General features: G+C 39.2%; 1 protein-coding gene across 2 annotated transcripts in view; it reads right to left on the bottom strand.

The window, feature by feature from the left end:
• The window catches only part of CNGB3 (cyclic nucleotide gated channel subunit beta 3), a 155191-nt gene that overhangs the window by 29199 nt on the left and 110548 nt on the right, over window positions 1-15444 (bottom strand). For both annotated transcript variants that reach the window (XM_054246780.2, XM_002759049.6), the window contains exon 13: window positions 13884-13981. In XM_054246780.2, coding sequence (XP_054102755.2) covers window positions 13884-13981 — 98 coding nt within the window. The remainder of the gene's footprint in view (window positions 1-13883; window positions 13982-15444) is intronic.

The following is a 15444-nucleotide window of genomic DNA, read 5'->3' as shown; positions in this document are numbered from 1 at the left end:
AGTATAAGAAACAAATTTTATTTGTTTGACTATAGGTCTATATCTGTATTCTGTTTAATTAATTACATCTATATGAGCTAAGGAAAAATCTTTAGGTCTACAAAATCTCACTTACATAGTAGTTTTGAATCTTTTGCTTTCATCATATATATATATATTTTAATTTTCTCTCAGAGCTGCTAACATGTAACAGCTTTCCTTTTGTGGGTGGTCCTATCCACCCTTGAGGGAATTACGATTTTGCTGTGAACTAATTATACAGTCAGTGGCAGAGAAAGAAGCAGAAAAGGATCTGCTCCCAATTTGTGGACTGGACAATCATTCCTTTAGCAATCACCAGTTTTCTCTAACAGCTTCAGTAGCAGACACTTGACCCAGATCCATATGAAATTTAGACTTCAGGGTGGCTTGACTGATAAGGCAAGCTAATAATTTATGATTGAACTATCTCCAAGTAGTCATTGGTGAGAAGCATTCAGATGAATGTGGTGTTAGAATTTCAAAAAAATCACTTGAGAAAGTATAGCTTTTAGTTCTCTAAAAGAAAAAAAAGGCCAATGCCAGAAAACATATCTTCTTAATACAGTCTAACCAATACTGATGAGAAGCTGTTTTGAGCAAGGCCTTGTATGATAACCTTGGAGGAATTCAAGAGGAAAGAAAGTAAGTCTAGTTCGGGGGATCTTGTAAGTAAGCAGAAAAGCTGTAATTGATGGTAGAAGATAATCATGTCACAAAACATGCCACAAATATCCATAGAACTTGTAAGGTAAAGAGAGTTAATTTTGCTTGGGAGTGGGATGGGAGAGAGGGGACGCATTAGGAAAGTGCTCATGTGGGTAACTGAATTTGAATCATTTGAGGATGAGGATGACTTGTATTTACAAATATGCACAAAGGCCCTTTTTGGCAGAGGGAAATTTACCTTTCCTTTGCTTATTGTGTATTTGCTTTGCACGCTTAAGTTTCATTTACATTTGTTTTGGTTCTACTATGTCTGATAGGTTACCATATTTGCTAAAGCAAATCACAAACAATTTTTTTTCTGAAAGGCATGGTTCTTTTGTTTTCAGTAAAAATTAAATGAATGGCCCAAGTGCTTAATTTATCTAAATGCTGTCATAATTTCAGAATAATTTTACTTCAGAAATTGGTATTCTGATCCATTTAAAACTCGCTTAGGAAAAGGACAAACAAACTTTGGATTGATTTTCGGATCTTCTCCACTAAGAAAAATTTGTGTCTTTGATATGATAAAGAAAATCCACTTGAAATATGCTTGGAAGTTCTTGAACATGTATATGTCTGGAATATTACTGCAATGAAGGTAACTGTCAATCACTTATATCCATGGAGATTTTCATTGTAAATGATCAGAAATAGAAGATATCAAAAAACCACTTACATTTGTTTTCATATAAATAACATGAATTTTGGCATTATTTTTAAGGTTTTAATTATAATTTGTAAGTCAAAAATGAAATTTTCATTCCTTGAACAATTCCTATCAGAATGTACTTTGATGAAAATTCCCAACTATATTCAGTTGTATTCATGGGAAATATTAATGATTTTAAATGTGATTTTCCTGTGGCAGTAATTATGATTTTAAGTATATATATATAATCTATACATAAAATATATATGTAAATATAATCTATACATATTATATATAATATATGATATATTATGTATAATCATATATATAAAATCAGAATTACTGCCACAGTAATCAGAGTACACACACACACACACACACACACACACACACACACAAACATATATGTGTGTGTATGGTAAATTCTTACGATTTTATGTTGCCTTGGCATCAGTTTTGAGTATAAGTTTAACTTTCTCATTCTGGAAGCAGGGATCAGTCACTCTTGACAAGGTTTCCAGTTCTCTACCTCTTCGCAGTTCCTCAATGCGGTTGATCCAGATATCTGCTTTATACCACTGCCTCCTGGTGACCACCTCTCTATGATACAGCTAAATGCAACCTACTAAGATTGCCCCACCGACCCCCAGAGCCCACGTGGACGAGCAGATATTCCACAGTGACTACCTGTCAGTTACAGCAAGACCCCATGGAACTCATGTCTGCTTGCTGTAAACCAACCTGTTAGAACTTCCCCTGGGAAGCCTCCCTGGCTAACACCCAGGATCCCAAAAAGGCTTTGGCTCTCATTCTCTCTCTCTCTCTTCCCACTGGTTGAGCATGAGTCTTCCCCCTTCCCATTGGCCCTTTGAGGTATGCTGCTCTTTTCTCTCTGGGATCTGTAAGTAATAAAAATGCTTCCATTATTTCATGGGTTTTGTTCTGCTGCTTCCTTTGTGTCTCACCTGACTGACATATCCAAACCTAACTACTTTTCCAGTACAGGATTTTCAGAGGGAGTAGCTATCTTACAGGAATAAACTGGACACAGGTCAGACAAAAGCCACAAGGGTGTTGGTCAATATGAACAAATTCCCTTTTAGAGAAACGTCTGTTCATGGTCGGCCATCTAGGCATGAGGTCGTGGACCTGGATCAAGAGTATCCCATGAAAGACACACTGTGAACAGCCACAACTCATTATCTGGAGCTCCGTGAGGACGAGGCTGGAGTTTATGCCCACTCTCTCTCTCGAGAGACCCCAAGATCAAATGAGAGCAAATCATAATGGTGTGGCAGTACAGTCAGCCCCCATATCCATGGATTCCACCTCCACGGATTCAAACAACTGTGGAACTTTAATTTTTATTAATCTTAAATTTTAATAAAATAAAAGCATCTCCCGTTGTGGAGAAGCGTGTTTAATCTTCTTTCCACTTGTGTCCTTTAGGTGGGCTCAGGGGCAGAAAGCACCAGTGAAGGAAATCGGATCAATAGAAAGTGTGAGACCAACCTAGGAGATAAGCCTGAAGATAGATAAGCAAACAATTAGCGCTTTTCTCAGCAAGAATACACACAAGCACTTACATCGATAGCTTTCAGTTGAAGGCTTGGATTTTCTGAGAAAAGCATTTGAACCATTCTAAATATGACTTTTCATTAACAAACTCGGATAGCACATGGATCAAGACACGCAAACGGAATCTAGCAGCTGTATATAGTAAAAACTTAGAATTTAAGTTTCACCAATTAAGTGAGTCTGTCCCCTAGTGATTACCTTATGAAAAGATGCCCGTAGCTTTGGGGCAGCTTTGATTTAGGACTAAATCTTTCTTATTTGAATTTAGGCCTAGTGAAATAAAGTTTGCATTATGAAGTTGTTATAATATTTTATGATGTGTTTGAAAACTATTATCATTCTCTTTTTTCTCTAGAAAGTGATTATTTTCTTGAGATATACATTGCTCCATTATTATGTGATTAAAAAGAATTACATCCCGGGGCTTTTTCTCACGGTAACCCAGCTCCATTTTCTTTACAGTTAGGAAATTTTCTGACGTATGAAAAGTCAGACTGGCTTGCTTTGTAAATGTCTCTTTTTCTATAAAGTGAGAGTAGCTGAGTAAGTATCAGCATTAACATTATATTAGTACATAACATTTGTATTACATTTTGCTATCTTATCTTTATCTGTTAAATTTTTCCAGCCTCCCATTGATGCCTGGCATTAATGAATATATGGTCATCACTCCTGGTTTTTAGATACGGATTGGAGCCCCAGGAAGCTTGTTAATTTTCTCTAAGGTCACATGTGCAGTAGGTATTGGAGGAAGAGTATCACTGGAGTGTGTGTTTTTATTTACACTTTGAGCAATGTGAGATCAAAGTGTTTGCATTATTCGCTCTTGTATCCTCAGTGTCTCACCAGGGTTTAGGTGCTAAATGAAAATGGGCTGACATACAGAATGAAGCTGTTAGGAATGATTTCATTTTGGACAATGAGAAATTCAGTGCTGTATAGGCGTGTTACAGATTTGAATGAGGATATTGGAGATATGAATGGAGTTAAGAGAAATGTTGTTTTAATTCACAACAGAACCATAGGCTAGATGGTGACTCTTGCACCCAGGAAATTCCTCTTTTAATAATGGCAAGCTCTGAATACAACTGTAGAGTTGGTAAAACTAATCCTTGGAATGCGTACCCTCTAACTCTTATGGAATTTCTCCATTTCTAGGCTCATTTCTGCTTTCTTTGAAACAGAACTTAATGTATCATCAGTATTTTATAACTCACTGTGAATTTAAGTCACTCTCAAATATAAACAGTGGTCTTGAGGGCTTTTTCATCTCAGCCTGTTTGTTACAAAAGGACATGCTTTGTTTTATCTTAAACCCCATTCTCATTAAACAAGTAAGGTATAGGTGGTATGACTAGGGCAGGGAATTCTGAATTCAGTTCTTCATGCCATTGACTATGCGAAGCATGCTACTGATTGGTGGCTGTTGGGACCAGCGAAGTTAAGGGCAATAAAATATTTGCAAAGTGCTATGATGTCATCATTTATTAATATTACTTCTAAATATTAGACCTAAATTTACAGTCAATATTTGCAAATCAAGTAAAAAAATCATCATCATCAAACATACCCTGAAAACTGGCAATAGTTCTAATTTTCTAGGAGTTTGGGTCAAAGTGGGAAGTCATGAGTTAGATGGAACCCTGAGGATGAATCTAATCCAGCAGTCCCCAACCTTTTTGACACCAAGGACCAGTTTCATGGAAGACAATTTTTTTTTTCATCAGTGGGGCCAGTTGGGGGAATGGTTTCGGGACGATCCAAGCACATTACATTTATTGTGCATTTTATTTCTATTATGATTACACTGTAATATATATCAAAATAATTATACAACTCACCATAATGTAGAATCAGTGGGAGCCCTGAGCTTGTTTACCTGCAACTAGACAGTCCCCTCTGGGGGTAATAGGAAACAGTGACAGATCATCAGACATTAGAGTCTCTTAAGGCATGTGCAATCTAGATCCCTTGCATGCACAATTCACAATAGGGTTCCACTCCTATGGATATCTAATGCCACTGCTGATCTGACAGGAGGTGGAGCTTGGGCAGTAATGCCAGCAATGAGTGGTGGCTGTAAATACAGATGAAGCTGCCTTCACTCACCCACTGCTCACCTCCTTCTTTGTTCCAACAGGCACAGACTGGCACTGGTCTGTGGACCTGGGGGTGGGGACGCCTTATCTAATCAGTTTTTCTACAATCAGGCAGAGCCACAGGAAGAACCTGATTTTACCTGTGTAGAAACTTCCACATGGTTGCATCAGTTTTATTTCTCCATTTAATAACTATGTAACTTACTATGTGCTAGGTCCTGATATAAGTGCTTCGTATGTGTGAGTCCCTTACAACCAAGTAGGTTATCTCATTTATTTAGTGTCTTCGATCCCTATTGAGGGCTCCATAAGGCAGAAACAACATGGCTGCAGTAGCCCTCCGTGTCTGGCTCAGTGCTTTAGACAGAGCAACTGCTCAGGATGTGTAGTTGAATGGAGTTCATCTAGATTATAAACTCACTATTCAAAATATTTTTAAAAGTCTAGCAGCAATACTTTATTGTTGATGCCACAAGGGTAAAAATAACATTGGTAGAAATGAAACACAGGTCTCACTGTAGTCTCACTCTCGCATTCTTATTTCAGGCCCCGTGGAGTAAATATGTGATGACATATCAGATAAGTAGGATGTCACTGCTGGGGATCTGCGTGTGAGTGCTAGAAAGCATGCTGCCTTTCCCGTGCTATTCCTGGCTCAGTCTGTCACTCACACACAGAACACTTCCTTCTCATCCCTCCTTCCACAGAAGTCACAGCCTTTGCAGGCTCTCTTTGCCAAGTAATCGCAAACAATGAGTCAAAGATCGCAGTGAGGTGTCCTGTTGGGATGAGTTCTGCATAACTGCCAGAGCAGCAAATAGACACAGGGTGCCTTCCTTTTCAGACTGATGGTACCCACGTTCCAATTTTGACATCTCTGGGTCCCTGGTTTCCTACAGAACTGAGGGCTGTTTCTAAAGGCTGCGATTCTAACGCCAGCCACTAGGTGGCGAAACAGAACTTTTATTAAAGTTTCTCCCATTTCTGGTAATGCAGTGGTAGAGGCAAAATGTGATTTCCCTAGCATTTAATTTGATTAAATGTATTTAAAAATCGAGATCGAAATAATAAATCATCAGAAATGAGGGGAAATTGCCCAGTATAATAGAAATTAATCGCTCCTTATTAGCTTAATACTTGTGCTTTGGCCTGGAATAACATGAAATCTGTAAGGAAGAGGAACCATTTTTGTGAACAATTAAAAAAAAATATATAATTTAACTATTCATCTCTAAGCGATTTCAAAACTCTGATAACTCCATGTTGAAGCAGCAAATCTTACTAATGAACCACAATTTATTGAAGCAAAGTTTCAGTGAAAATCTGTGACTCTAATTCCACCTGCTTTGATTAAGAGGAGAAAAAAATCCTCATGAGATTCAGACGCTTTTCTTAGCAGGAGAGTAGAAAAGCATGTGTGACTGTAGGTATCTATCTGATGTGCCAAGACTAAGTCTGTGAATATCGCCAAAGGATTGCTTGAACTTGACTTTTTTTTTTTTTGAAACAGGGTCTCGCTCTGAGTACAGTGGCATGATCATGGCTCACTGCAGCCTCAACCTCCTGGGCTCAGGTGATCCTCTTGCTTTGGCTTCCTGAGTATTAAGAACTAGAGGCACCTGGCTAAATTTACTGTGATTTGTAAAGATGAGGTCTCACTATGTTGCCAGGCTGGTCTTAACTCCTGGACTTAGGAAATCCTTCTGCCTCGACTTCCCAAAGTGCTGGGATAACAGCCATGAGCTACTGTGCCAAGCCAGCTTGACTTTTGACTCTAGTAAAATTTTCCAGTTCCTCCCCACCTTATCCGTTAACCAGATAGGGTTGGTAGAGAACTGAAGATAAGAATGATAGAGCGGTGTAAAGAAAGCCGTGCTCAAACTGCCCCAATGCTTAGAGCTCCATGACCTCAGTCAGGTAAGTTGTTTGCTCTCTGTAAAATGGGATAGTAACAAACTTTCATCAGAAGTGTATTAGTTTGTTAGGGCTGCCATAACAAAGTTATACGGACTGTGTGGTTTAAAAAGCAGACATTATTTTCTCATGGTTCTAGAGGCTAAAGGTTTGAGATCAAGGAATCAGTGGGTTTGGTTTCTTCTGTGGCCTCTCTGCTTGGCTTGCAGATGGACACCTTCTCACTGTATCCTTACATGGCTTTTCCTCTGTGCACCTGCACCCGTGATATCTCTGTGTCTATAGGCAATCCTCCTGCCTTGACCTCCCAAAGTGCTGGGATAACAGCCATGAACTACTACTGTAGCTCATTTTTTTTCCTTTTTTTTTTTTTTTGAGATGGAGTCTCACTTTGTTTCCCAGACTGGAGTGCAATGGCACAATCTCGACTCACTGCAACCTCCGCCTGGTTCAAGCAATTCTGCCTCAGCCTCATGAGTAGCTGGGATTACAGGTGCGTGCCACCAGGCACAGCTAATTTTTGTATTTGTAGTAGAGATGGGGGTTTCACCATGTTGGTCAGGCTGGTCTCGAACTCCTGACCTCATGATCCGCCCGCCTCCGCCTCCCAAAGTGCTGGGATTACAAGCGTAAGCCACTGCACCTGGCTCAAATTGCCTCTTCTTATAAGGACACCAGTTGCATTGAATAAGGACCCATCCTCCTAGCCTCATTTTAATGGAATTGCCTCTTTCAGTAAACAGGTTAATACTTTTCCACACTTATGAGCTTTCACCCAGCTGCCTCCAGTTTCTCACTCCACAGGCTCCTACGCGTCCTTCTAAGTCCCACACCTGGACTAGTCCCTCCTTTCTGCACTCAGCTCCCTGGGCGCATAAGTGGCTTTCGGTGAAGGTAGGCGACTGATTCAGAAGCAGTGCAGGGATCATTTGGGTATAAATTTTGAGATGTAGGGTGTAGGATCACTATTCATCCTACTTTCTCCCTAAGAAAATAAATTCATGTAAACTGCTCACACTGTCTCTATGAAAATAAATTTAGAAAGATTCCATACCTACATGTTTTCTACTTCCCTTGGCTTTATGAAAAAAAAAACCACTTTTTCATGTAACAGAAATATAAATGTAAATGGGTTCTTTCTGGAAAAAACTGCCTCTTTAACAGAAATGTCAGGAAAGAATGAATCTAAGTTATACACAACATTAGCAAGTGGTGAAGATTAAAGCTTTTTCCTCAATCAGATGTTGTTGATTTGGTGGAGTACCAAAAAGTACATTTAAAAACAAAGAAAAAACTATGAGGCAGAAAACTGATATGTTCCCAAATCGGAGGTAATCCCATAAGTCACTGGTATCAAGTTTGAAGGGTTTTTGTTTTTTTTAGAAAAGTTACTTGCTGTCACTTATCCTGTTAGTCATGCAGGTATAAAGAGTTTTATAATATTTTAAAACACTGTTAAGATAATTTAGCTTAGTGGCTTTCATACATTTCTGATCATACCCTGTAATAAGACATACATTTTCATTGTCCCTAGTACACACATAAATATGTATATGTGTATTTAAAAATAAGACAAAAATTTTGTAACACCTACCCTTATGTATGAGGCACTCTGCTATTTTTTAAAAATAATTTTGTTTAATTTTTAATTTCAATAGTTTTGGGGAAACGTGGTTTTTGATTACATAGATGAGTTCTTTCGTGGTAATTTCTGAGGTTTTGGTGCACCTGTCACCCAAGCAGTGTACACTGTACCCATTGTGTAGCCTTTTATCCTTCACCCCTTCCCACACTTTCCCCTGGCTCCCCTAAGTCTATTATATTATTCTTATGCCCTCAGAGCTTAGCTCCCACTTATAAACGAGAAGATACGATATTTAGTTTTCTATTCCTGAGTTACTTCACTTAAAATAATGGTCTCCAACTCCTTCAATGTGGCTTCAAATGCCATTACTTTGTTCCATTTTAAGGCTGAATTGTATTCCATGGCGTGTGTGTGTGTGTGTGTGTGTGTGTGTATACAACAGACACATTTATATGCAGTAGAGGTGTCTGCAACTTAGAAATGGAGTTTACAGTTGAGTGTTGTTTTGCAGAACAAGGTAGAGTAAGTCTCATTCCTTGTTCATGTAACAGACTTTACTATATGAAACTTCTACTGCCCTTGAATTGATTTATTTTTCTCACAACTAAATATTCTCAGCATCTAAACATTTTCTTTCGAGGCCATTCTTCTTCTTCTTTGAAAATGGAGCAATAATTTACATAAAATGAAATATACTGATCTTAAGGGACGGTTGGATCAATTTTGATAAATGCATACACTTATATACCTTCCCCAGCAAGACAAAAAACATTTCCATCATGCCACAAAGTCCCTTCATGCTCCTTACTAATCAATCTCCTCATCCCCATTCACCACCAGCAGCAGTCTTTAATCTGATTTCTACCATCACAGAATAACTTTATGAGATTACTCTTTTACTATTCTTGGTCCATAATTCAACCCCTCCTCTTAACCCCTTAGCCAGAATATATTCTAGTTTGTTAAAATCCTTCTTAAATTGGTTATTTGAAATGTGATATTTAATCCAAACATAGTTTAAATAATTAAGAAAACTGATATTGTGTTAAAATGTAGGTGAATCCCATATACAATTCTACTGACTCGTGGAGTTGGAGATCAAGTAAAACTCCTATCTAAAAAGAAGTGTGATAAACTATTGCACTTTTGCATTTGTTATATAGATATAGCTCTCTCTCTCTCTCTTGCTCTCTCTCTCTTTATATATATATGTATATATGTATATTTGAATATATATGTATATGTATATTTGAGTCAGGGTTTTGCTCTGTCACCAAGGCTGGGTATGGTGGTGCCATCCTGGCTCACTGTAGCTTCAAACTCCTGGGCTCAAGGAATCTTCCTGGCTCAGCCTCCCGAGTATCTGGGACAACAGGTGTGTACCACCATATTCAGCTAAGTTTTTTTTTTTTTTTTTTTTTTAGAAATAGGGTCTTGCTAAGTTGTCCAGGTTGGTCTTGAGCACCTGAGCTCAAGCTATCACCCTGCCTCCACCTCCCAAAGTGCTGGGATTACTGGTACCTGGCCTGTATATTTTCATTTTGGACCTAAGTTTAGAATTTTACTTTTTTTTTTTTTTTTGAGATGGGTCTTGCTCTTGTTACCCAGGCTGGAGTGCAATGGCGCAATCTCGGCTAACCACAACCTCCGCCTCCTGGGTTCAGGCAATTCTCCTGCCTCAGCCTCCTGAGTAGCTGGGATTACAGGCACGCGCCACCGTGCCCAGCTAATTTTTTGTATTTTTAGTAGAGACGGGGTTTCACATGTTGACCAGGATGGTCTCCATCTCTTGACCTCGTGATCCTCCGCCTCGGCCTCCTAAAGTGCTGGGATTACAGGCTTGAGCCACCACGCCTGGCCTAGAATTTTACTTTTATGCTTGTTGAAGTTAATTTTGTTGGCTTTGCTTGTCATTTCAAAGTATTCAGTAATTTTAAATGTTGTAATTAACGTATTTTAGTCTATTCCTCCTTCCTTTGTGTTATCTGCCAATTTGAAAATCACATCTTTTATATGATCATCAAAATATTGACAGAAATCTAGCACAGGACATAGTTAAGAAAAGAGTCCTAGAATACCAACTTAACTCTAATAACTTACAGAGTCATGGGTTAACCTAACGCTGGGGGTGACTGTGTCTAACCATTCTACCACACAGCTTCTGCTTCTTCATCTGGTTTCTAATATTACTGAGTCCTTATTTTTAAGACATATCCTTCTGTCTGGATTACATTTATTTTTCTGTCTATACTTACATCTTAAGTGATCACATTGAGTCCCTTGGCTTGAAATACACCAACATGCTGACAGGTCCATGTGTATTGCTCCAGCTTGGATCTCTCCACTGAACTCAGATTTATAAACCAAACTGCCTACATGAAATTTTCAACTGGAATCTTATAGTCACATCTGTTTTTGTGCTGATATTAAAAGAACATGACAGACTGGGTAATTTATAAATAATGGAAATTTATTTCTCACATTTCTAAAGTTTGTGAAGTCCAAGAACAAGGCATTAGCAGGTTTGATGTCTGGTGAGGGCTGCTTTTCCTTCCAAGATGGTGCCTAGTTGCTGCCTCCTCCAGATGGGAGGAACACTGTGTCCTCACATAGTGGAAGAGCAGAAGGGCAAGAAAGTCCTTTCTTCACCCTGAGACCTTTTATAATGGTGCTAAACCCATTCAGGAGGGTGGAACCCTCAAGACTCAGTCACTTCCCAAAAGGCCATATGTCTTCCTGCTGTTGCATTAGGGATTGAGTTTCCATATGATTTTTGGAGAGGACATCATTATTCAAGTCATAGCAACATCCAAAGACAAAGAGTGGTTTCCAGCCCACTCAACTTGCAAATGCTATCTTTGTTCTTCCTCAGAACTAAATCCCTGGAGTCATCTTTGGTCCCTTTCTGTCTCTTACCCTCTCCATATAATCAAACAGGAAAAGCAGGGCTTTTTCGATTTGAATACACCCAGTAACTGGCCACTTCTCAAAAACTCTGCTTCAATATCCCTGGTTCTGGTCACTGTTATCTCTTCCACACGTGGTTGTGATAACTTCCATTTGGCCTCTCTGCCTTCCACATTTGCTTCCTAAGGACTTTTCTTCACACAGTAGGACAGATCGTGTTCAAACTGGTCTTGAATAGGTCGCTTTCTGCTCAAGAGCCTTAGTGTTTTGCAACTCAGAGTATAATCTAAAGTCCATAGATGACTGGGCTCAGTGGCTTATGCCTGTAATTCCAGCACTTTGGGAGGCTGAGGCAGGCAGATAGCTTGAAGTCAGAAGTTCAACACCAGCCTGGCCAGCATTATGAAATCCCGTCTCTACTAAAAATACAAAAATTAGTTGGGTGTGGTGGTGCATGCCTGTAGTCCCATCTACTTGGGAGACTGAGGCAGGAGAATTGCTTGGACTCAGGAGGCAGAAGTTGCAGTGGGCTGAGAGATTGTGCCACTGTACTCCAGCCTGGACAACAGAGCAAGACCCTGTCTCTCAAATAAACAAAAAGTCTATAGATCCTCCAAGGCCCTCCATTAACTGCTGCCTGCCTCAGCCTCCCTTTTTTTTCACTCTTCTCTGGCTGCTCTTGCTTTCCAGCACTCTGCCTTTGCTCCAGTCACTCTGGCTTCCTTGCAGTGTGTTTCCAGCTCAGCACATCGTGTTATCCATCCTCCCATAATATTCCCTCCTGTCCTCATTCCTCTCTCTCCTCTCCCAATATCTGCGTAGCTTGCTCTCTTACTTCTTGCAGCCCTCTTCTTAAGTGTTCAAATGCATTTAATCAGAGAGGACTTTCCTGACCAGTGCCACCCTCATACTCCTTAACCTGTGACATGGTTTGGATCTGTGTCCCCACCAAGTATTTTGCTGAATTGCAATCCCCAGTGTTGGATATGGGAGCTGGTGGGAGGTAATTAAATCACAGGGGTGGATTTCCCATGAGTGGTTTGGCACCTCAGTGACTTTGGTACTGTCCTTCCTCAGTGACTTCTCATATCTGGCTGTTTAAAAGTGTGTGACACTGACCCTGCCCATCTTGGTCCTGCTCCTGCTTTGCCCTTTGCCATGAGTAAAAGCTTAGCAGATGCTGCCATGCTTCCTGTACAGCCTGCAGAACGATGACCAAATAAATATCTTTTCCTTATGAATTACCCGGTCTCAGGTATTTTTTATAGCAATGCGAGAATAGCCCATACAACCTGCTTAACTTTGCTCATGGCATTAACACCTCCACACGTTAGGTTTATTTTTTCATTCTCTTCTTCTGGAATTTAAGTTACACTTGTATGAGTATTTGTTTTCAACTGTTAAATTCGTGGTGGCTAAAATGGTGCCTGGAACATGGTGGGAACTTCATAAATACTTGTTGAATGAATTAATTGAATGGATGAGTCAGTGAATGCTATACACGGAAGGAAATATTAGTTGAGAAAAATGTATGTGTGATATATGGCCAGGCACGGTGGCTCATGCCTATAATCCCAGCACTTTGGGAGGTCGAGGTGGGTATATCACTTGGGGTTGGGAGTTCGAGACCAGCCTGACCACCATGGAGAAACCCTGTCTCTACTAAAAAATACAAAATTAGCTGTGCATGGTGGTACAAGCCTGTAATCCCAGCTACTTGGGAGGCTGAGGCAGGAGAATCACTTGAACCCAGGAGGTGGAGGTTGCGGTGAGCAGAGATTGCTCCATTGCACTCCAGCCTGGGCAACAGGAGTGAAACTCCATCTAAATTAAAAAAAAAAAAAAAAAAAAAAAAAAAAGTTTACATGTGATATAATGCAGAAAAAGAGTAGTAATACTTAAAACATTCAAAAAGTTAAAAAATTATTTGTTATACTTTTTTTCATAAACAAAAATCTTCTAAAGTAAAATTTGACCAGTTTAAGAGTCTAAATCCAAAGTATTTGTAATAGAAGACATGATTAGATATAATTCTCTGATTGTCAGGGCATTACAGAGCTAATCTGGAGTCTGATTTGTTGTGCATTGCCAAGTCACATTTATAGATGGTTGGTGATACGTGTACTAGCAAAGATATAGAGCCATATAATTTACATTATATTTAAATTAATGCAAGAAGAGTCTGAAGAACTCTTCGTTTTTGACACCAATTAGAAGAGAGAGAGGCTTCTAAAGAATAAGTCATCTGCTGAAGAGAGACCTGTAATTTATTTGACTCCTTAATTCCACATAAATTCTCTAGGTTATTTTGACTTTGTTAAAACATAAGGCAAAACCCCCATAAATGCCGTATCAAATCAAGAGCTTAGATGTCACTGAGAAATAGATGCAGCATCTTTCTATGAATTGTAAAAGCACTTGCCTTGAACAAGTCGACTTTGCTGATGATACTGAAGTTCACATCAATGGCCAGGGCTAACTGGACTGTAGTCGGCAGGGTCTTAAGCAAATCGGACTCATCTTTGTGCAGATAAACACATCAAACCCCGATGCAGAATTATTAATAAAATAAGTCACAAAGGAACAAGTAGAAACATTTTAAAAATAAAGGAAACAAAATGGAAACACTTTATACGTAATTAGATGCATCAGATTCTATATTTTCATTACTTCGATTGCACCTCCATACCTATTACAATAACACTATTATGCTTATGCAAGAAAAGACATATTTTTAACTCGGGATGACATACTGAATAATTCCAGAACATTAGGCTTGCTGAAACTTTAGATATGAAATGTAATGATCACAGCACAAAGGCTAGTGAACAAGTTAGCATGGGCGAAGGATCTAGTTCTTGTTTTCTGATTCTGTTGATTCCAGCCTTAGCATTCAAGGGATGGCAAACAATAACGAGCACCATGTGGCACTGGAGAGCTTACAGAGCTCTGTCATAGCCATTATCTTATTTGACCCTTGTGACAGCCCTAAGGGTAAGTGTTCTCATTCCTATTTTGCAGAAAGAAGAAAAACACAAAGAATTGAAGCCCCGAGAAGCTGTAAGTGACTTGCTCCATTGTGCATAATTATTGGTGGTTCAGCTGGGATGGAATCTAAAGAAGAAATGTGCTAAGAGAGTAAATTCAAATTATTGTTATTTACTTGCTTATTAACTCAATGAAGAATGTGAATATATTACAGATTTTTCTACATGTGAATTAAGTGATGGGCTTTCAGGCTGATAAAACATTCCATAAACAAAATTGCCTATTCTCCCCCCACTGTTTTAAAAACCTTGTATTTTAAGTTCAGGGGTACATGTGCAAGTTTGTTGTATAGGTAAATTCATGCTGTGGGGGTTTGTTGTACAGATTATTTCATCCCCCAGGTATTAAGACTAGTACCCACTCATTTTTCCTGATCCTCTCCCTCTGCCCACCCTATGATAGGCTCAGGGTCTGTTTGTTTCCCTCCAGAAAATTCCCTATTCTTGGTGTTCAGAATGCCCTGGGTTTCTGAGTTGATTATTTTTTGATGTTTTCTTTTATTATTTAGAAAAAAATTACAGTATGACATCCCTATTTTGTTTCAAATATAGATTCTAAATATGAACAACCTTCATATATGAACAGAGTTTATTGTTTCCGAGAGCTGCTTGTCTCTAGTTACCTCCTAAGCCAAGGAGTTGAATCAACCCACCAAGGGGTATGAGAAAAGAAGCCTGGCACCACTCCTTTTGTGGCTCTTCCTGCCTACTTCAGATGCCCTCAAGTAGCTGCAGATGTTCTAGAGGGAGGCATATTGTTTTGGTCATTCAGGAAGAAATTCTAAACACGAGGCTGGAGTCTCTTATGAGTGTCAGAAAGGTGAAGAAAAGATCCTACTATAATAACCAGTGGTTTCTTTCTGCTCTTAGGAAGCTTTGTGAATTGTGAATTTCATTGTAATTTGTACTCTGGGGCATTTTTGGCTTCTTAGTGGT

Source organism: Callithrix jacchus, chromosome 16 (genome assembly GCF_049354715.1).
Source record: "Callithrix jacchus isolate 240 chromosome 16, calJac240_pri, whole genome shotgun sequence".
Lineage (NCBI taxonomy): Eukaryota > Metazoa > Chordata > Mammalia > Primates > Cebidae > Callithrix > Callithrix jacchus.
The sequence above is the reverse complement of the archived record's forward strand: the minus strand, read 5'-3'. Positions and strand labels throughout refer to the sequence as shown.